At 39.5% G+C, this 22,666-nt stretch overlaps 1 protein-coding gene across 1 annotated transcript in view; it reads left to right on the forward strand.

Annotated features, from left to right (window-relative positions):
* TXNDC16 (thioredoxin domain containing 16) overlaps positions 1–22,666 on the forward strand; it is a 103,654-nt gene that overhangs the window by 6,916 nt on the left and 74,072 nt on the right. The window contains exons 4-6 of the mRNA XM_082648867.1: positions 365–439; positions 16,608–16,729; positions 22,005–22,095. Coding sequence (XP_082504993.1) covers positions 365–439; positions 16,608–16,729; positions 22,005–22,095 — 288 coding nt within the window. The remainder of the gene's footprint in view (positions 1–364; positions 440–16,607; positions 16,730–22,004; positions 22,096–22,666) is intronic.

The raw sequence follows: 22,666 nt of genomic DNA on the forward strand, positions 1-22,666 counted from the left end.
GAGAGATCCTGTCTCCTCAGGGACCTACTGCTGAGGACCCTTCTTTCTGTCTCCTGCTTGTCTCCTTCCCAGCCCATCTGGGGAATCTGTGTGTGCTGGGAGGAAGCCTGGTTGGGACTCCTGTTGCTTCCCAGTCTTTCTGCCAGGCCCAGGGCCTAAGCTTTTCAAAGTCAGTGTATCTGTGCCTGTGTGTTCAGTAAATATTTGAGTGTGTATCATGGCCAGCACTCTGGTAGGTATATCGGCTCGTGGATAAGACACAGGCTCCAAGAACTGCCAGAGCTTCCAGCCTGGTGTGTTAGAGAGACAAGTGAATTGAATGCTAAGGAAATATTTCTGTAATGCTTTTTAAAACTTTTTGCAGGGGTCACATATTACTCAGAGAATTCCCAACCGATACCTTGTTCGATGTGGATGCCATCGTTGCTCATGTTCTCTTGTAAGTACAGGGGATACCCATTTACTTACTCACTTGTTATTTATCTGTTGGTTTCATTTTAGACAACCACAGTCCATTACAATATTTTAGGGTCTTAGCATTATACTTGTAAGCATCAGTTTCACACATATTGCTGGTCTGTCTTCCCACACAGAGGATCTAAAATGTCTTGAATGGCAGAGGATACAGAAACATGGAGATATTCTGTATAAAAGTAGGAGGTGGCACAGCACGGCCACCTGGCTCATACAATCGCTCTTGCCTTTGATTCTGTCTGTGGAGTGAGGATGTTACCAGGACAGAAACTCATCTTTGCTATTCTCACTAGGGTTTTTGAAGTATCTAGCCTCCTTTTCACCCCAGCCTGATTTTTTTTTTTTTTTTTTTTTTTTTCCGGAGTCTGTAGCTCCGTTCCTGCTCAGTACGTGCAGAAACATTTCAGGTGTTCCCAGCACGCGCTGAATGTTTATTGAGAGAGAGTGAATCTAATTTAACTTGCCTGGCATGGAATCTTTAGGCCTGGGATTCAGCCCTACCTGGGGTCCACTCCTGCAGTCTCTCCTCAAATGAAGTAGTAGTATCTTTGGTAACAGAGCTAGAAGCTATGACTTTTTCAGGACACGAGTTTACAGGGACTTTTCCAAATTAACGTTTGCTGAGACCTTTGCTGACCTTGACTATCTCTGTTTTCTGTGTGGCTCCCATCTTCCTCCTCTTCTTCTACCTGATTCTCGCAAAAATGGTGTAAAAGTTAAGTTACAGGAAACTCTAAACTTGATAGGTGACAAGTTGTGGTTATCACATGTTCCAGTACTAATAATATATTAATAACAGTCTTTAGAAATCCCGGCCAACCATGGACCCTGAGGCCTGTGGACTGAGCAGCCAGTTGTAAGGCATGAAAGATGGCCTTTTGAAGAAGGAATTCCAAAGACCTGTTGGGCTGCCTTGGAAGCCCTTTCCTGGGATAGAGAAGGGGTGGCTATCTTGAGAGTGAGGGTCATGAAAAGCTTAGCAAAAAGTCCAAGTCATAGATATATTTGTTCTCAAGAAGCTTACTCGTTTATGCTTTTTACAGTGGATACCCAATGACTGTCTTTGACCCAGAAACAAGGGTGAAGAATCAGAGAAAGAAGATTCTTTAAGGGATGAGGGAGGGGAGACTAAGGTTGTCTTTGACAAGTCTGACAGCAAATCCTGGAGCGGCAGGTCCATGCTGGGCAGCCTGATGACAAGGTGGTTTCGAAACAACTGGGCCTTAGATGTGGAGAGGACGCTGTTACCTGAACTGGGTATCCTGTGGGGCTTGTGTCATTCAATCCTGCCATGGTGTCCTATTCCTTGTGCTGTACTAATGCTGATTTATAGAACACTAATTCCACAAATAGAGTATTCCCCATGTTCCTGCTATGTGCCAGACACTTGTAAGGCACTGGAGATGCAAGACAGCGTAAGATGTGGCTCTGTTCTCTAAGAATTTAATGTTTTGTTGCAGAGACAGATATGTAAACAGAAAATATGTAGGAAGTGAAATAGTAGAAGTACGTCTGCATATGTCCACAGGGTAGTGAATAGTTCCTTGTGTCTAGAATGAGGGTGGATGTTTGTTAAGAAGCCTTCCTGAAGGAGGTGGCACCTGGGATGAGTCTTAAAGGATAAGCGGGGGTTTGCCCGGTGAAGAAATGGAAGGTGGAAGAAGCAGGGGAAACTGTGAGCCCAGGCAGGGAGGTTAGGACAGTTTGGAGAGGGTAGTTTTTACCGGAGTCTGAAATGTGAAGCAGGAGGTGAGAGCAGAGAAGTTGGCGTGGGGTCGGAGGAAGGGATCTTCGTTTACCGCGTGAAGAACTTTAGGCTTTGGGGTAGCCCCTGAAGGGTGAGGAGGCCAGCTCTGGGCCAGAATCCTTGTGTGATCTTTCAGACCCAACCACGGGCAATTACAAGCTTTGCCCAGCAGGCCTCATAGGGGAAAGGTGCTCTCCCACACCAGACTGGTGCACAGCCAGAGCATTGCAGTTTTCTAGAGAAAATTGAGGTCCAGGACTCGGACCCCTCCCCTTCCCAATCCCTCGGACCCCTCCCTCTCCCATCCTTCTGACCAGACTGGCCTTTAGTCCCAGGTGTCTCCATTTGGGGCCTCATTATCAGGGACGTGGCCTGAGGCACCTTCCAGGTGCTTTGCCAAGACCTCCTTATCACAGGTCTTTGGCTAAACACTTTCTCTGCTTTAACTCTGTACTTTTCTTCTCCTCGCCCTTCACCTGCTCAGTCCCCCCACCATTCCACGGGTCCATAAAGAGGCAGGAGCCTTCTTGGAATGAGATGATTCCCACGCCCACTGGCCCCGGCCTGGAGCTGTTCAGTGGCGGGGGATGGGAACGGAACATCGTGGAGGCTGTGCCTCTCCTTTTGCCTCTTGCTTGCACTGTCGCAGTAAGTGAATAAAGGCTTGGTTGTTACTTTTAGTTTGGCTCTCTGTCCTAAGTGACCACTTCAACACCTGATTGCTCAACTGCAGGGTTGTAGGCAGATAAGTGATGTGATCGGAGTAGCACTTGAGGGCTCTTTCTGGTGGGTGAGAGACAAATCTGTGGGGTCCAAGCACATGTAGACACCATTGTGTGGCTATTGTGCAATCTAGGGAAGTAAAGATAGCAAAGAGGGGGTTTTCTTTTTAATTCTTAGGAGGTAAAATGAACCGGGCTTGGTAATGATTAATTTGATTAATCCCTGATCTCTTCTTTTCCTTCCTTCCCATCTCACTCTACCCCACATCTGATCTGATCACCATCTGAAGTAGGCAAGGATGAAGAGCAAATTTACAGGAGAAAATGAGTCTACGTTAACAAGTTGGATGCCCATCTTACCTGAGTCTTGAGTAGGCAGCTGTAGGAATTTGCACCCCTGGGGAGTGTTGTCAACATGTAGGTCATCTAGGGAGCATCCTAGGATAACACCAACATATAAAGGAAGAAGAAACTGAGCAGGAAAACACAAATGTCAAGGAGGTAGAATTCCAAAGAGGCAATGCCCTCATTTTTGTTTCAAATGTAAGAAAACTGTCTTGTGGAATACAGTATTTTACAAAAATTTTCAGTAATGATATTTAGAATCTTGAAGAACTGTGCTAAATAGTATGCCATATCATAGCTGTACCTTGCAAATTGCCACGAGGAAAAAAATGCCTCTCAAGCCGTCACCCTACTTCTTTGTGCTAAAAGCATCAGTTTGAAATACCCAGTTCCTGGCAAGCAGTTCCTCCCTTGTACTCTTTTCAGTTGTATACTATTCCTAGAAATGGAACTGAACTGTTGCTTGATATCTTTTGCCCACTTTTCTATCATTTTTTTTTAAAGGGTGATTTTGTCCTAGAGCTGGTTATTTCTTTTATTTATTTATGGCTATGTTGGGTCTTCGTTGCTGTGTGCAGGCTTTCTCTAGTTGTGGGGAGCGGGGGCTTCTCACTGCGGTGGCTTCTCTTGTTGCAGAGCACGGACTCTAGGCACGTGGGCTTCAGTAGTTGTGGCACTTGGGCTTCAGTAGTTGTGGCTCACAGGCTCTAGAGCACAGGCTCAGTAGTTGTGGCGCACGGGCTTAGTTGCTCCGCAGCACGTGGGATCTTCCTGGACCAGGGCTCAAACCCATGTCCCCTGCATTGGCAGGCGGATTCTTAACCACTGAGCCACGAGGGAAGTCCTCTATCATGTTTTGAACTTTTATTCTTATTAATTTCTAGGTGCTCTCCTTATATAAAGGAGACACAAATTGTACATTTTCCTGTTTGTCATTTATCTTTTGAATTTCCCTATTTTGTTCTTTTAAATATCATCAGGTCAAATTTATCTTTTTTCTTTTGACTTCTGGATTTTAAGTTGTACCAAGGTCTCCCTTATGCTCTTGTTACAAAGGACTTCACTTAAAGAAATTAAGACTGTTTTATAGAGCAGTTTTAGGATTACAGAAAATTGAACAGATAGTCCAGAGAATTCCTCCTTTCTCCTCTGTACTGTTTCCTCTGTTAACATTTTGCATTGGTGTGGTACATTTGTTACAACTGATGAATCAATACTGACACATTATTATTAACCGAAGTGCATAGTTTATGTTAGGGTTCACTCTGTGATGTACAGTTCTATGAGTTTTGACAAATGTATGATGACATGTATCCACCATTATAGTAGCAAACAGAATCGTTTCACTGCCCTGAAAATACCCTGTGCTCCACCTATTCATCCTTCCCTTCCACTCCCCAACCACTGATCTTTTCACTGTCTCTATAGTTTTGCCTTTTTTGAGTGTCATATAGTTGGAATTGTAACCCAGAAAAAGAGCTCGTGTGTCAGTTTCACAGAAAGCCAAACTCTGACAGCAGGTGTTTGCAGCAAAGTAAGGGCAGCAAAGTAAGGGTTTACTGCAGGGCGCCAAGCAAGGGAGTGGGTGACTCAGATCCACTCCAGCTTGGTCTTTGAGTTAGGGGGTTTTTAAAGGGAAAGAACAAAGGAGCTGGGATTAATCATTGTCTAGTGACATTTCTGTGACATTTCCTAATTGTAGTTTCAGGAGTCAGGATACCTATGGTTTATTAGCATCTGGTCTGGTGGTCCATGACCCTAGGGGGGGTCTGTTAGCTCATCCTGCCCTGGAGAAGCAACTTGTGTCTGTACATTAACAATAAGTTATGAACCACAGCAATTTTAGTACATTAATGCACTAAATGTTGTCGACAATAGCAGTTTTAGTCATCTGACTCTGGTTGATTACTGTTCAGTTAGCACAGGATTGAAGTCAGAGGGGACAAGAAAGGGAATAAAGTTTTGGAGAGAGAGCTTAATCATCACCTTGGCAGGGGGACTTGGTTTTAGTGGGGGCTCGTTTTCAGAATCATATAGCATGTAGCCTTTTCAGATTGGCTGCTGCTTCTAATTAGCAATATGTTTTTAAGGTTCCTCCATGTCTTTTCATGGTTTGATAGCTCATTTCTTTTTATTGCTGAATAATATTCCATTGTATGGATGTATCACTGTTTATCTATTCACCTGTTGAAGGACATCTTGGTTGCTTCCACGTTTTGGCAATCATGATTAAAGTTACTATAAAGTTCATGCGTAGGTTTTTTTGTATTGATGTAGTTTTTCAACTCATATGGGCAAATACTGAGGGGTGTGATTTCTGGATCATATGGTAAGACTATGTTTAGCTTTGTAAGAAACTGCTAAACTGTCTTCCAAAGTGGCTGTATCATTTTGCATTACCACCTACATTGAATGAGTTCCTGTTGCTCTACATTCTTGCCAACATTTGTTATTGTTAATTTTTTTTTTAACTGTAGCTATTCTAATAGGTGTGTAGTGGTATCTCATTGTTTTAATTTACAGCTTCCTAAGGACAAAGGATATTGAGCATCTTTTAGTATGCTTATTTGCTGTTTGTATATTTTCTTTGGTGGGGTATCCGTCAGATCTTTTGCCCATATTTTAAATGTTTTTTTTTTTTCTCATTGTTGAGTTTAAGAGTTCTTCTATATATTTTGGATACAAGTCCTTTATCAGCTATATGTTTTGCAAATATTTTCTCCCAGTCTGTGGCTTGTTTCTTCATTCTCTTAATGGTGTCTTTTGCAGAGCAGAAGTTTTTAATAATAATAAAATCCAACTTTACAATTTTTTTTCTTTCATGGATCATGCTTTTGGTGTTGTGTCTAAAAATTCATTGCCAAATCCAAGGTCACCAAGATTTTCTTCTATGTTTTACATTTAGGTCTATGATCCATTTTGAGTTAACTTTTATGAAAGGTGTAAAGTCAGTGTCTCGATTCACTTATTTGCATGTGAATGTCCAGTTGTTTCAGCCCCTTTTTTGAAAAGAGGAGCCTTTCTCCATTAAACTGCTTTTGCTCTTTTGTCAAAGATCAGACTCTATTTATGTAGGTGTATTTCTTCTCAATGTTTTAACTGTTCAATTTAACATTTAAATCTTTGCTTTGTATGGAATTTAACTAGGTAAATAGTATGAGCAGTATATTAGTCAGGTGGCTAAATAATTGTCCCAACACAACTGAAATTAATCTCAGTTTTCAAGGTGTGATTTTTTTATACTAAACGCTCATATATATTGGGGTCTACTTTGGACTTTCTGTTTCATTAATCTATTTTTTTTTTTTTTTTTACTAGTACTGTTGCTTTAATTACTGAGGCTTTATAATGTAATATCTGAAAGGTCCAGGTCCCTTCATGTTTCTGTTTCTAGAATTGCATTTTTGTTCTGTTTACATGTGACATTTAAAATTAGCTTGTCTGGTTTCTTCCTCTCCCTGACTAAATCCTACTGGCATTAAATTTATAAGTTATTTTAGGGACACTTGACATCTTTAGAATGAATCTTCCCATCCCAGAACCAGATGTCTTTCCATTTATTCAAGTTTTCTTTTGTGTTCTCTAGTAGTGTTTTAATGCTTTCTTCATATATGCTTGGGCACTGAAATTTATTACTGGGTATTTTATATCTTTTGTTTCTATTGTAAATGGGATTTTCCTTCCATTATCTTCTAATACATACACACTGATAAATTTTTATGTGATCAGTGATCCACAGTTACACTTGAACTTTGCTTCTTTGTAAACAGAAAAGATCAAGGTTTTAGACAATTTCTTAGTCTCAGAATATAGAAAAATTGCAATTGGGGAAGAATTAAGTTAGTAAAATCTAAGACTAGAATAACAAGTGTAAACTTAGGGTAACCCTATACTAAATATTTACGGAATTGTATATTTTTGAACCATCATGGCCAATTAAGTAGTGTATTTTTGGAGGACATTTAAAATATTCCTAAAACATCATTGATTAAAAATATTCTGAGTAAATGGTCTACTAACATTTTTAACACATTGATTTTTCAGGATATATTAATGAAATAAACCAAGTGTTTAGAGCATAGCATTGTTCTGTGTGTGTAAGAAAGGGAGTGTTAAGTCTAAAACTCTGAAGGGTCTTCGATGTTACCCTCCTTGCATAATACTTGCGGAAACACCAAGCCTCTGAATCAGAAATCAGACACAGCGGTAACAGCAATCACAGTAACATGGTAGTACTGGATTTGCCGTACCCAGTTCTCCACAGAGCTACAAGGTGAGAGCCATACGCTTAAATCTGTACTTACAGCAAGGTTTGGAGAAGGAGAACTTAAATTATGAATCTCTGAGTTTACATAGGAGCTGGCAAATCTGCTTTTTCCTTCTGAAGATAGAGTGCTTATCTTTTTCTCTGGAATTTAAACAAATTGCTTGGGGCAGGAGAAAAAGTTCTCTACCCCTAAATATAAGCATTTAGCTCCAGGGAAGATAAGGAAGGTTTTATTACCTTTGAATGGGACCAGGTGGCTCCAGAGAAAAGGAAACAAGATTAGAACATGAAGAGATGTTTTCCATCTTTGCGTACTGCCAATTTTCATCTTCAGGAGACATGGACTGTATAGGAACACTGAGAAATCTAGGAGGGATAGTTTTCTAACGGAGACATATATAAATATTTATTTATGGCATATATGTATTTGGTATAAATATTTCAAAGCTTCACAAGAACGTGATTATTGGTTTACGGGAAGGGAATGCGGAAGCTGGGATGGGGGGAAGGAGTTGGAGGTGGACTTTTCACTCTTTAACTTTTTGTATACTTCTTGTGTTAGGAGTCCTACAAAAGAGTTAAAATTTGCAAAATAAATAAAATTTAAAATAAAGGTAAGATTACAGATTTATAGTCTACAAATTCTCAGCTCTGTTTTCTAAAATATACAGTCAAAACCGATGGGGCTTCCCTGGTGGCGCAGTGGTTGAGAGTCCGCCTGCCGATGCAGGGGACACGGGTTCGTGCCCTGGTCCGGGAGGATCCCACGTGCCGCGGAACGGCTGGGCCCGTGAGCCATGGCCACTGAGCCTGCGCGTCCGGAGCCTGTGCTCCGCAACGGGAGAGGCCACAACAGTGAGAGGCCCGCGTACCGCAAAAAAAACAAAAAAAAAAACCCAACAAAAACCCGATGAAATTGTGTGGTTTGGTAACTGTGAGGAAAATTTCACTTCCCAGCTTCTAGATTGGATTAAGAAGGGTAATATTTAGAAAAAGAAAGTAAAGTAACAATCTTTATTTGTTGATTGAGAATACCATATGTAACCAGTCTGAGGCAAGTCAGATGGAGGTGTAGAAGATTGAGGCACTATAATCTCAAATGTGCTTTGGAATGATATATGAAGAAGTCAGGGTTTATGGAGGATTTATCCGTTGTGTGATCATAGCAGTTTATCTTTTCTGATTGCTGGTTTTCCTCATCTCTTAAATGTTAAAAATTGCACTGTCATTAGATTTTTTTGAGGATCAAATAACGTAATACATCTGAAAATATGCTTTGTGTTTTACCGAGCGCTCTACAAATGTTAGTCGCTTTTTTCTATATAAATGCAGGAAATCTCATTTTGCAATTAAGAAAAAAAGCAATCCAAATTCAAATATCTACCTGCCGTTCTGTTGCACACACAGTACTAATAGAAGTGAGTTCATGCAAGTCCGTGCTGTGACAGTTGCTGGGAATGTTTGCCATGAGGCAGCAGTTGCAAAGAAAGGCCGTTTCCCCCCTAGTCATTGTTGACTCATGGAAATCATCAAATGATATTGATACAAAAAGGAAAGACTGTGCAGTACTGTAAGAAACAATGAAATCTCAATAACTCTTTATTAAGGTGTGCTAATTGATATTCTGTGATATTATTTTGTCAAGTGGAAGATTTCTTTCCTTTTAAGTTAATGTACTACTGACGATAATATGAACTACAAATATTATGGTAATTATTTTCAACTATCATAATTTCTGCTCGTAGTTTATTTTTAACACATTATTGCAGAGCCTGGGTTTTGAGCTTGGATAGAACTTCTGGGGAAAGCTCCTCTTGGAGGTGTCTTCCTTTAAAACTCCTGAGCTGTGCTCATGCTGGTCCCTTCCTAATAGGTTTTGAGCTATTGCTCCTTCCTTTATCTCTATCAGATTTGTTCCTACACAATATTATCAGGTGGGTTCCTGTTTGATAGTAACATACTGGGAAATTGTAATAAAAAATTACTTGCCTTGGATTTGAATTCCTCACAGCTCTATGTTAATTGGTAGTAATGGTTATATCCCCAGACTGTGCCTTCTTACACAAAGTCCTTCTACCAGTGCATAACATCGTGTGTGACATGTATTAGGTGTTGAAAAATATTGGATTGATGGATGAATGAATTGGGAAGCTTCACTTTTTGGTTGTTAAAAATTGGAGGAGCAGAAATCTTCTTATGTTATAAGCCCATAAGATTGTTTCTGGTGTTAAGAATTTTATAAGTGGTAAGCTAGTAGGAAAATATACAGCGTATGACAAAAAGACTTAGACTGATGTTTTTGAACTTTGTTATTACTTGTACTCTCAATTCAAATTTCAGAGATGGCTTCTGTTTGTTTTTTTAACTGTATTAATTTAGAAGATGCCTAATGAAACATTTTGGGATATTTCATTTTATACATGGATCTACCTAGAATACTATACAGTCATCCCTCAGTATCCAAGGGGGATTGGTTTCAGCACCTCCCACCCCTGCGCCTTCCTCACCCTCCGTGGATACCAGAATCCCCAGATGCTCAATCCCTCATATAAAATGGTGTAGTATTAGCATATAACCTATGCACATCCTCCCGTATACTTATTTTTCATTTTTTTTGTGGTACGCGGGCCTCTCACTGTTGTAGCCTCTCCCGTTGCGGAGCACAGGCTCTGGACGCGCAGGCTCAGTGGCCATGGCTCACGGGCCCAGCCGCTCCGCGGCATGTGGGATCTTCCTGGACCGGGGCACGAACCCGTGTCGCCTGCATCAGCAGGCAGACTCCCAACCACTGCGCCACCAGGGAAGCCCACTGTATACTTATTTTTAACATCTTTACTGGAGTATAATTGCTTTACAGTCGTGTGTTAGTTTCTGCTTTATAACAAAGTGAATCATATATACATATATACATATATCCCCATATCTCCTCCCTCTTGTGTCTCCCTTCCACCCTCCCTATCCCACCCCTCTAGGTGGTCACAAAGCACTGAGCTGATCTCCCTGTGCTATGCACCTGCTCCCCACTAGCTATCTGTTTTACATTTGGTAGTGTATATATGTACATGCCACTTTCTGACTTCATCCCAGCTTACCCTTCCCCCTCCCCGTGTCCTCAAGTCCATTCTCTATGTCTGCGTCTTTATTCCTCTCCTGCCCCTAGGTTCTTCAGAACCTTTTTAAATTTTTTTTAGATTCCATATATATGTGTTAGCATATGGTATTTGTTTTTCTCTTTCTGACTTACTTCACTCTGTATGACAGACTCTAGGTCCATCCACCTCACTACAAATAACTCAATTTCGTTTCTTTTTATGATTGAGTAATATTCCATTGTATATATGTGCCACATCTTCTTTATCCATTCATCTGTCAGTGGACACTTAGGTTGCTTCCATGGCCTGGCTATTGTAAATAGAGCTGCAATGAACATTGTGGTACATGACTCTTTTTGAATTATGGTTTTCTCAGGGTATATGCCCAGTAGTGGGATTGCTGGGTCGTATGGTAGTTCTATTTGTAGTTTTTTAAGGAATCTCCATACTGTTCTCCATAGTGGCTGTATCAATTTACATTCCCACCAACAGTGCAAGAGGGTTCTCTTTTCTCCACACTCTCTCCAGCATTTATTGTTTTTAGATTGTTTGATGATAGCCATTCTGACTGGTGTGAGGTGATACCTCATTGTAGTTTTGATTTGCATTTCTCTAATGATTAGTGATGATGAGCATTCTTTCATGTGTTTGTTGGCAATCTGTATATCTTCTTTGGAGAAATGTCTATTTAGGTCTTCTGCCCATTTCTGGATTGGGTTGTTTGTTTTTCTGATACTGAGTTGCATGAGCTGCTTGTAAATTTTGGAGATTAATCCTTTATCAGTTGCTTCATTTGCAAATATTTTCTCCCATTCTGAGGGTTGTCTTTTCGTCTTATTTATGGTTTCCTTTTCTGTGCAAAAGCTTTTAAGTTTCATTAGGTCTCATTTGTTTATTTTTGTTTTTACTTCCGTTTCTCTAGGAGGTGGGTCAAAAAGGATCATGCTGTGATTTATGTCATAGAGTGTTCTGCCTATGTTTTCCTCTAAGAGTTTGATAGCATCTGGCCTTACATTTAGGTCTTTAATCCATTTTGAGTTTATTTTTGTGTATGGTGTTAGGGAATGTTCTAATTTCGTTCTTTTACAAGTAGCTGTCCAGTTTTCCCAGCATCACTTATTGAAGAGGCTGTCTTTTCTCCATTGTATATTCTTGCCTCCCCTATCAAAAATAAGGTGACCATATGTGCGTGGGTTTATCTCTGGGCTTTCTATCTTGTTCCGTTGATCTATCTTTCTGATTTTGTGCCAGTACCATATTGTCTTGATTACTGTAGCTTTGTAGTATAGTCTGAAGTCAGGGAGTCTGATTCCTCCAGCTCTGTTTTTCTTTCTCAGGATTGCTTTGGCTATTCGTGGTCTTTTGTGTTTCCATAAAAATTGTGAAATTTTTTGTTGTAGTTCTGTGAAAAATGCCATTGGTAGTTTGATAGAGATTGCACTGAATCTGTAGATTGCTTTGGGTAGTATAGTCATTTTCACAATATTGATTCTTCCAATCCAAGAACATGGTATATCTCTCCATCTATTTGTATCATCTTTAATTTCTTTCATCAGTGTCTTATAGTTTTCTGCATATAGGTCTTTTGTCTCCTTACGTAGGTTTATTCCTAGGTATTTTATTCTTTTTGTTGCAGTGGTAAATGGGAGTGTTTCCTTAATTTCTCTTTCAGATTCTTCATCATTAGTGTATAGGAATGCCAGAGATTTCTGTGTATTAACTTTGTATCCTGCTACTTTACCAAATTCATTGATTAGCTCTAGTAGCTCCCGTATACTTTAAATCATCTCTAGATTACTTATAATACCTAATACAATGTAAATGCTGTGTAAATAGTTGTCAGTATATGAGAAATTCAAGTTTTGTTTTTTAGACTTTTCTGGAATTTTTTTTTCCAAATATTTTCCACCTGCAGTTGGCTGAACCTGCAAATGTGGAACCCATGGATACTGAGGGTCAACTGTAATTAATTTAGGTAAAAGTAATTTGTCTGTCTCTCTCCTTCATCTCTCCCTCTGTCTCCTCCTCCTTTTTTGCTTTTTTTTTTCCCCCTAGGAGTTTTAGTAAGGCAAAATAGAAGGTAACTTTTTTTTTATTGGGTTGTTTAGAATTTGAATAATGGCAGAAATATGATATAAAAGTGGTCTTTTTTTCTGAATAAAGGCTGAGCAACCTGCTGCTCTAAAAGCAGGGTCAGGTGGACTCCTGAGTTCTTTTTTTTTTTTTTTTCTGACACCCATTCAGTTCTTGGCCATATATCTTATCTACCTAATGATTGTGTTAGGAGGGTCTCTGGAAGAGTATGCCAAGGAAAAGGAAGGCCTTTCTGGGGCAGGAAGAGCTCCCAGGTCAGAGCAGCCTCAGGCTGTTTTACCCCATCTATAGAGCAAGAAAATCGCAAGACAGACTTTTCCTTTAACCCATTTCTCCACTTTGGAACTGGAGTGGAGGAGCACAGGCTCATGGAATGGATCCTAGAGATCCCTAGATGTCCCCATATTCTGGAAGTTAACATTAAAAAATATATTAAAGTTAGGAAGCCATTGGGAGCAATCATGGAGATCGTGAGATTATGAATGTCATTAGTTTTGGTATTATTACCTCTTGGATAATGACTCTTTAATGAGCTTTGGGCATTAGGCAAGGTAACCTCTTTAAGGCCCATGACCTTATCTGTAAAATGGAGTTAATGATAGTACTGATCTCACATGGTTGCCATGAAAATTAAGCACAACTGAGTGTATTGTTGGGTGTTCTCAGTTATAAGCCCCAGAATCTGGGTCTGACTGGCTTAAGCAGAAAAGGATTTAGAGCAGATGTAGGAAAGCTCAGGCTCACTAGAAGGGTTGGAGAACTGGACTCCGGTTTATCTGGCTCTGAATTATTTGGCTCATAGTCATGACACGGAGCTAGTCTGTGGGGGACTGCTGCATTACTTCTAGGCATTGGATGCCACAACTTGCATTGCTAGCACTACAGCTGTCATTAGCACTATTGTCATTCCTGCCTTCAAAGCTGACTGTTGCTGCTGCTGCTGCTTCTGGAAATAATTCTGCACTGCTCCTGATTCTTTACATCACTAGCTCCCAGTCTGGGATGTCAGATAAGTGATTCTGGGTCATATAGCCTAGCAGCAGGGAGCCTGGAAAAGCAATTTACAGTATTAGTAGCTTGTATGTGGGGACTTGGGCTCTGCCCACCATGAAGACTTAGAAAACTGGGAATTCCCAAAGCAGAAGAGTCAGGCAATCCCAAAACTGATAAACTGCCACTACTTATATAGTACTTAGTACTATGCCTGACATGTGGGAAGTGTCCCCCCAAACATTGGCTTTTATCAATTTATATTTGCTGGTCTTTATTGAGAAAAAAGGTTAGGGATATTTCTACTCCTAGGTTAGATTTTTGAAGCAAATGGATTAGAGCTGCTAGAGAAGTAAAGGTAAATGGATGGATGTCATTCCCAAGCCGAGAATTTACACGGCAGTCCAATTACTTCACTAGATGGTGTCTTCCAGCAGTTTTGAAGTAACTCAAGGGTAATTCTGGTCTTGCTAGCCAAAACGTATAAGTAGCCAGTAGCCCAGATCACCACTGAGACTCTGTAGCTATTCATTAGTTGCCTCCCTTTTTACCTGGTTTACCATGTATGAGCGGTCAGTAATAACATAGTTTAGAAAGTTACGGGCAAAGTGTCAGAAGACCTGGATTAGAATCTCAGCTCTATCAGTGACTACTGGTATGACCTGGAGCAGGTTACTTAATCCCTGAGGTTCTTTCCTCATACATATCTGTGTGTGTGTGTGGTGTGTGTGTGTGTAATAAAGAATTTTCCAAGAATATCGTTGAGGATTTAAATGAAAACATGTGAAAATATCTAGCAAATAGTGAGTACTGCCCAGTAAATATTTCTTTTAAAAACAAAACAAGAGCCCTGGGACGTATAGAAATTCAAGTTTTACATTTCTTTTAAAAAGTTGAAATCTGTAATATATAGGTAAATATTTAAGCAGTGTAATTTAGGGCAGCCATTTCAGGGTGCTCCCAAAGTGACAATATTTTTATAATAATACTAAGACGTTTGCCTTTTTCACTTTCCTTCTTTTATGAGTGCGGTTTCTAGAGGCTACATTTTGTGTTGTGTGTGTGATGTCACAACAGAGTGAACGAAGAAGCAGATAAGAGAATCCACCTGTCTTCTATTTAGTCCAATATTAAAGAGACTTGCAAACATGTAAAACAAGGCCACTCTTTTCATTAGATTTTTCTTTCCTTTTGGAAATTTAGTTATTTTTAATAAAAAAGTGTTATGTTAATATGCAATGGTGTTTATTTTTATTTTTTAAGGGATTAATAAATATTTTTAATTGCTATTTTAATTTCTATTTTGGCAACTATTGATAAATGTAACCTACATAAACAAAAGCCCTTTGAAGAGCTCAATAATTTTTAAGGGTATAAAGGGATCCTGAGACCAAAAAGTCTGAGAATTGCTATATTAGTGGAAAGAGCTATGTTTTCCGTAAGAGGAAACTATGACTGACTAATTTATTGGAGTGAACTTTTGCTTACCTAAGTATGTGGAGTTGGAACAGCTTTCAAAAATTCTTAAAGTTTAGCTTAACAAAAATACGCACACACATGCACACACACACACACACACACAGATATGCATGTGGAGATTAAGTGAAATTAGTTGTTAGTGATAGAGAATTTATATAGAAGTAAAAAATTTTTAAATTCTTTTGGATGAAGAAATATGATGAGTTATTCTGATCTATACATTAAAAAGATGATTTGGGGGACTTTTCTGATGGTCAGTGGTTAAGACTCCATGCTCCCAGTGCAGGGGACCTGAGTTTGATCCCTGGTCAGGGAACTAGATCTCACATGCCACAACGAAGATCCCATGTGCCGTAACTAAGACCCGGCGCAACCAAATAAATAAACATAAATAAATAGAGATTATATTAAAAAAAAGATGATTTGGAAGAACTGTGGTCAAGTGGAAAGATCACTAAATTAGGAGTGAGAAGACCTGTTCTATGTTCTGTTTCTGGCTCCTCAGTTCAGTATATGTGTTTTTGAGTAAGTGTTTTGACTTGATCTTCTGTTTCTTCAAATGAAGAATGGCAATAAATAATTCCTGCCCTATGTTTTCTGTCATTCATTCAACAAATACTTATTGAATACTTACAGTGTACCAGGTTCTATTCTGTTATGGGCATAATGATAAAATATGCAAGGTCCCTGTCACAAGAAGGCAACAGTTTAATGAGAGAGGCAGGGATAAACAAGTAAAAAAATATATGTGAATAATTATAAATTTGATCCTACAAAGGATTAAATAGTGTGAAATTCAAGAGGAAAATGCCACAGACCTACTTATACAGGACCGACAAGGGAGGCTTCTCTTAAGTCAATGATGTTTAAGCTGAGACCAGATATATGAGAAGGGAACAGCTTTCAACAAAGAGAATGGTGTGTGCAAATGCCCTGGGGTGTTGCCTAAAATAGGGTAGACATGAGGAATAGTAGTACAAAATGATGTTGGAGAAGTAGACAAGGCTTACCATTCAGGGCCCTATAGGCCATGGAAAGATGATTTCAGTATAGATGTGTGAAGGGCTGAAATGTATCCATGGCTGAGAGATTTGTAAGGGATTATTTGTCCAGAATAGGATGCTAGTAAATACAGTTTAAATGTATTGAGGTGGTTGTGACGGAGGATACGCACACTGTTTCTCACAAGTGTCCCTGGTTAATGTTCTTAGTGACAGACTAATGATTTAGAGGGTGATTTTAATTCAGACTTGAAATGCTTAGGTTCTTACTATTGAGAGTTTGTTCAAAAGATTAAATTTCTTTTTTGATTAGGTTCTTTAACCTACTCAAAATATGTATTAAATAACTAAGTACATGTCAGATTTTTCTACCAACTACATCTTTATTTATTTCAGTGCTCTTCTTTTTAATGAAGTAAAATATATTACCACTCTGGGGGACCTTCAGAACACAGAAAATGCTCTGAAAGGAAAAGCAAACATTGCATTCTCATATGTCAGAGCCATTGGAACACCAGGTATTTATCAACTTTTACATTAATCTTCGTCATGCCTCTATACACGTGTGTTTATGTTGAAGGACTTAACATAGTGTATTTTGACCACAATCTTAATATTTTAAAATAAATTTAAAGTGTCTTTTACTATTATATTTTCTTTCTTCCAACAGGCAGCATAGTATAGTGCTTGAATGAGAACTCTGGAGCCAGACGCCTAGGTTAGACTCCATGTTCCACCAACTACTTACAGTATGACCTTGGACAACTTACTTATTTAGCCTGTTTCCTGGTCACTAAGGTGGTGAAAATAATTGTGCCTACCTCTTAGTGTTATTGTGAGGACCAAGTGAATTTGAATAACTTAAAAAGTTTCCTGGTGCTCTGTGTCAGCTATTACTGTTTTTTATTTCCTTACAGTCCTCGTGGTACCTGATATAGTAGTTTATAGTATTTGATAAATGTTGTTGACTGTCTTGGCTTCCTTCTTTACCTTGGTATTTGCTGTTTATGACATATTTTTCTTGATTTTTAAAAAATCTAATTTTGACAGCATCACCTTGCGCATTCATAGGTAATTTTGTCATAAAGAAGTTTTTAAATGTTTCATGAACAAATTATAGTTATGCTTTCAGGATTTTTACTTGTTAATGGTTATAACTTGAACATGTTAATATAAAATGTTGTTAAAGACATTTAAAAAATTATATGTACTCTATGAAATAAAATCATTTATTGGAAATTTCAATTTTTATACACATAAAGGCTTGATGGCTACACAGTATGCCATTGAACTTAATGTACTTGTAAAATAATGCTCCAGAATCAGCCTGTTTATTGTTTACTTTTCAAGGCCCCTCAGGTTATTGTATTTTGTCCATGGTTTGTAATTGTAATTAACGAGAGGGATGAGCTATACAGGGAGCCAGAAATCCCTGATTTATATTTTAACAGGGTCGGTCTGACTTCTGGGTTTGGAATAGACTAGAAGGAGCAATAGTAGAATAAGGGAGAAAATCAGGAAGTTACTGCAATCATGCAGGCAAGAGATGGTGGTAGGTGGCTTGGACCAGGGTGTTAGCAGTGGTGGTGGCAATACATTTGAATTTTAGCAGTAGTTTGGATGTAAGACTAACTGAGTTTTCTGACATATTGGTTGTAGAATGAGAGAAGAATAGCAGAGACCAGGGTGGCTCTGGGATTTTGGCCTGAGCTATGTGAAAGATGAAATTGCTGATAACTAAGGTGGGGAAGAGTGGAAATAGACAGTTTGGAGAGGAAGCTCTAGAATCCACTTTTGAACATTATACTTGTGGAGTACCCATTAGACAGCCAAGTACAGATATCAACAAGGCAGTGGGATTTTACTAGTCTGCATCTGATAGTGGGGATACAGACTAGGGATATAAATTTGTGACGTAAAGTTGTGAGGCCAGAGAAGACCGTGAAGGGAGTGAGGCTGGATGGAAAAGAGAAGAAGACTGAACTCATTAGATACTTCATCTTCCACAGGTTAGTAAAGGAGGCAGAAAGAATGGCCTGTGTGTAAGCAAAGTGATGATAGGATTTTATTGACGAGATAGAAGCAATTGTATCAAAGGAAACTGAAAGGTTAATTAGGATAAGAACTACCAGTTGACCATTATGCTTAGCAGTATGGAAGTTATCCATGCCCTTGATGCACACAATTTTTGTAGAGTGGTAGGAGTAAATGCCTGACAGGGGTGTAAGAGAATAGGTAGAAAGCAACTGGAGACTGTGACTATAGAGACTAATCTGAGAAGTTTTCCTTTTAAGGGAAGGAGAATATGGGGCAGTGGCTGGAAGAGTATGTGGAGTCAAGTGAAGAATTTTTAAAAAAATTTTTCTTTAATTTATTTTTGGCTGCATTGGGTCTTTGTTGCTGCGCACGGGCTTCCTCTAGTTGCAGCGAGTGGGGACTACTCTTCCTTGCGGTGTGTGGGTTTCTCATGGTGGTGGCTTCTCTTGTGGAGCATGGGCTCTAGGTGCACAGGCTTCAGTAGTTGCAGCACGTGGGCTCAGTAGTTGCGGCACATGGGCTCTAGGCTGTGGGCTTCAATAGTTGTGGCTCGTGGGCTCAGTAGTTGTGGCTTACTGGCTCTAGAGCACAGGCTCAGTAGTTGTGGTGCACGGGCTTAGTTGCTTCGCAGCATGTGGGATCTTCCTGGACCAGGGCTCAAACCCACGTCCCCTGCATTGGCAGGCAGATTCTTAACCACTGCACCACCAGGGAAGTCCTCAAGAATTTTTTAAGAAGCATATTTGTATGTTGACAAAAAAGTTCTTGTAGCAAAAGGAAAATGCATCGTGGAGGAAAAAGAGGGTAGAATTACTGGAGCAACATCTTTGAATAGACTAGAGGAGATGGAATCTAGTGAACAGGGGGAGGGCTGGTTCTTTACTAGGAGCACAGAAAATTCGCCTATGGTATTAGGAGGGAAGACAGAGAATATGGACATCAATTTAGTTAAGGGGGCAGATAGATATGGTGCTGGGAGCTTTTTTGAGTTTTTCTTAATTGGTTCATTTTCTCAATGAAATAGAAATAAAGTGATCAGATAGTTTGAGGAAAGAAGAGATGAAATAGTTGTTTTAGAAGGCCTGAAAATAAAGAATGGTTGCTAGGCAGCAGTAATAGTTGATGCCAGTAATCTAAAGTGAAACCATTGACATGGTGATGCTAGCAGGTTCTTGTTTTCTTTCGTTTTTTTTTTTTTTTCCCAGCCATATTCACTTTCATGGATGTAAGTACAGAATAGGCAGATTATTTGATTTAATTTGGACTGTGTTTTAGCTAGACAGGCGGGGGAGTGATTATAAAGACTGACCATGGAATTTAAGCTGGTTTAGGAGGGAAGAGAGGACCCAAGGTGGATAAAGGACAGTGAAAATGGTAGGATTGTAGGTCCGGGAAGGTTAAAGTTATGTACTAGACAGAGTGACCTGGAGATGGAAGGGTGTGTGTGTGTGTGTGTGTGTGTGTGTGTGTGTGTGTGTGTGTGTGTGTGTGTGTTGGGAGGAGTGCTGGACATTTTGGAGGGATTTGCAGTGATTGGTGATTACAAAGCTTGGAGTGGGACCATGGCAGTGAGTGGGTAAGGCAGGGCTGAAGAGAGATCACTGGAGTCTCCAGAGAAAACCAAGGACTGAAAGGCTAGGATTTTGCAAGGATCATCTAGGGGGATAGTAAAATCACCAAGGTTATGTTAGTAGTACTGGAGAGTGTGACAGTGTGACAGAAGCAGAATTTTTCATGGAATGAGGGCGATTAACCCTGGCTCGGGTTGTAGATGACTCCAACAAGGCAGAGTGGTGAGTGGAATAATCTGATGATATGTGATTCAAGTGGTAGAAGATTAGGTCGGAGAGGGGAAGATAACTACCTAGAAATGGCAGTGAGGAGAAAAGGGAAAATAAGATATGAAAAGGAAGGAATCGTCAAAGAAATACTTTAAGAAAATTTCCCAGAACTGAGGGATTTTGAGCTTCCAAATTGCAAGGGCCCACTGAATCGCAGCAGAGTGTTTAAATGCAGAGCCACACCAGAGCATCTCATATTGAATTTTCAGAATACTGGCAACAAACGCTATTCTAAAATCTTTAAGAAAGGAAAAAATATTGCAGTTAAAGGATCAAGAATCAGAAGGCGGGACTTCCCTGGTGGCGCAGTGGTTAAGAATCCGCCTGCCGATGCAGGGGACACGGGTTCAAGCCCTGGTCCGGGAAGATCCCACATGCCACAGAGGAACTAAGCCTGTGTGCCGCAACTACTGAGTCTGTGCTCTAGAGCCCGCGAGCCACAACTGCAGAGCCCATGTGCCACAACTACTGAAGCCCGACGTGCCTAGAGCCCATGCTCCGCAACAAGAGAAGCCACTGCAATGAGAAGCCTGCGCACCACAAGGAAGAGTAGCCCCTGCTCACTGCAACTAGAGAAAGCCCGTGCACAGCATTGAAGACCCAATGCAGCCAAAAATAAATAAATAAATTAAAAATAAGTAAATTAAAAAAAGAAAAAGAATCAGAATGGCTTTGGACTTCTCAACTGCAGTCCTGGGAACTGAAGACAGTGGAGCTATGCTTTCAAAATTCTCAGCGGAAATGCTAGAATGCTACATGCCAACAACTATAGTTAGTTATGAAAGTAGAATAAAGACGCTTTGAGAGGTGTAAGGTTGCAAAATTTGTGTATTCCATATATCCTCTCCCAGGAAGGAGCTAGAGAATGGGAGCAAGGGAACAAATTAGTCAGGAAGATGTGGGTAACAGGCCAAGGACCCAACGTAAGAGTGACAATCGGAGCATCCCCAGGGTGACAATGAAGTGAGTCCCCAGGATGAAAGTTGTGCAGTGGGTCGAGCAGCAGAGTCCACATTGGAGCAGATCAGAAGGCTCTGTAAAAATGTCTGCAACAAGAGGGAATTGATAATATAACTGATGTATTTGAAGTATTCAGAGTGTTAGACAACTGTGGAAGAATTTAGGAATAAATTAGCAAGAAATCTAAACAAAAATTTTAAAAGATACCTATAACTGTAGTGAAAAAAATTTCAAAAGGAAATAGTATTTACTGAGTCCCAACAGTGTAAATCCTGACTATTGATCTAATAAAAATTAGGACTATATTGAGTACGTTGAGGGCATAGAATTGTGTATATTTGTGGAGTGGGGTTTTGGAAAGGAGAGCTAATTTATCATCTTCCATAGTGGGAAGTTGATAGAAAATACTAACACTAAAAGAAAAAAAAGTCAGGAAATAAGAGTATGAGAAGGTCATTTAGAGACTTGGAGGTAAATGCCGAAAGGAAGAGTAAAAGAGTTGAAAGTAGCTGTCCCTTGGGAGTTGGAAATGGTGGCTGAGGGTAGAGGAACGGTTCATTTTCTTAATACGCGTTGTAGAATTGTCTCTTTAAACTATATATAAGAATAAGTTTGATTAAAAAAAACTAAGCCAGAAATAGTGTACAATATTTGTATATAAAATATAACATGAAAGTTGTATGATGAACTCATATTCTCTTCCCTACTACTGGGAAGAAACTATCACAGATTTGTCATATATTCTCAAGTATAGCTCATTTTCTATTCCCTCTTAGTTCTTCTCTTACCTTAACTAGAACAGACTTTTTATAACTTCTTTAACTGCCTGTATTTTCCCAACTGGGATCCCTACAAAGGCTTTTTATTTAAACATAATAGAGCATAAAAGGGTGTACGAAAGTATTCTGAATAGAATAACTCCTCCTCTCTCCCAACTTCTTTCTCTCTTCTTCAGAGCACAGAGCAGTCATGGAAGCTGCTTTTGTGTATGGGACCACGTACCAATTTGTCTTAACCACAGAAATTGCCCTTTTGGAAAGTATTGGGTATGTATAAGAAGCATAAGTTAACAATTTTAAGTTCACTTATTTCACATTACTTATTCAGCATTTCCATTATACTCCCACAATGTGGACTTACCTGAGGGGAATCGTAACCAGATGTGAATATATAAATGAAACCTGAAATCCTCTTCATTACTATTATCTGCTGTACTAAAATGAACTTAAGTATACAGAAGGGATGTTAAACTAAGGTGAACGAAGGCAGTATGCATAAGCCACAAGATGTGATCCCTTGAGTGGCCACGTGTATTTTACGAATAGATCTGCCACAGTGATCAGATAGGTGATAAAATAACAGCTTTCATAACTGAGCTCCAGAGATTCTTCCTGAGAGTTCCATAAGTTACTATACCAGAAAAATCTTAAATATATTTGAGTACAGTTTTGAACAGAATGTTTTACATGTTTAATTTTCTTGTTTCTAGTTTCTAGCTTGTTTTAATTTAATTGTTTAATTTTCTTGTTTCTAGTTTCTAGCTTACAATTTTAGGTAGAGACCTTCTTTGGACTGCTTTTGGCTGGGCAACCTAGGGTTAAAGTTTTTCTTCTGTTT

Source organism: Grampus griseus, assembly GCF_964374135.1.
Source record: "Grampus griseus genome assembly, chromosome: 2".
Classification (NCBI taxonomy): Eukaryota; Metazoa; Chordata; class Mammalia; order Artiodactyla; family Delphinidae; genus Grampus; species Grampus griseus.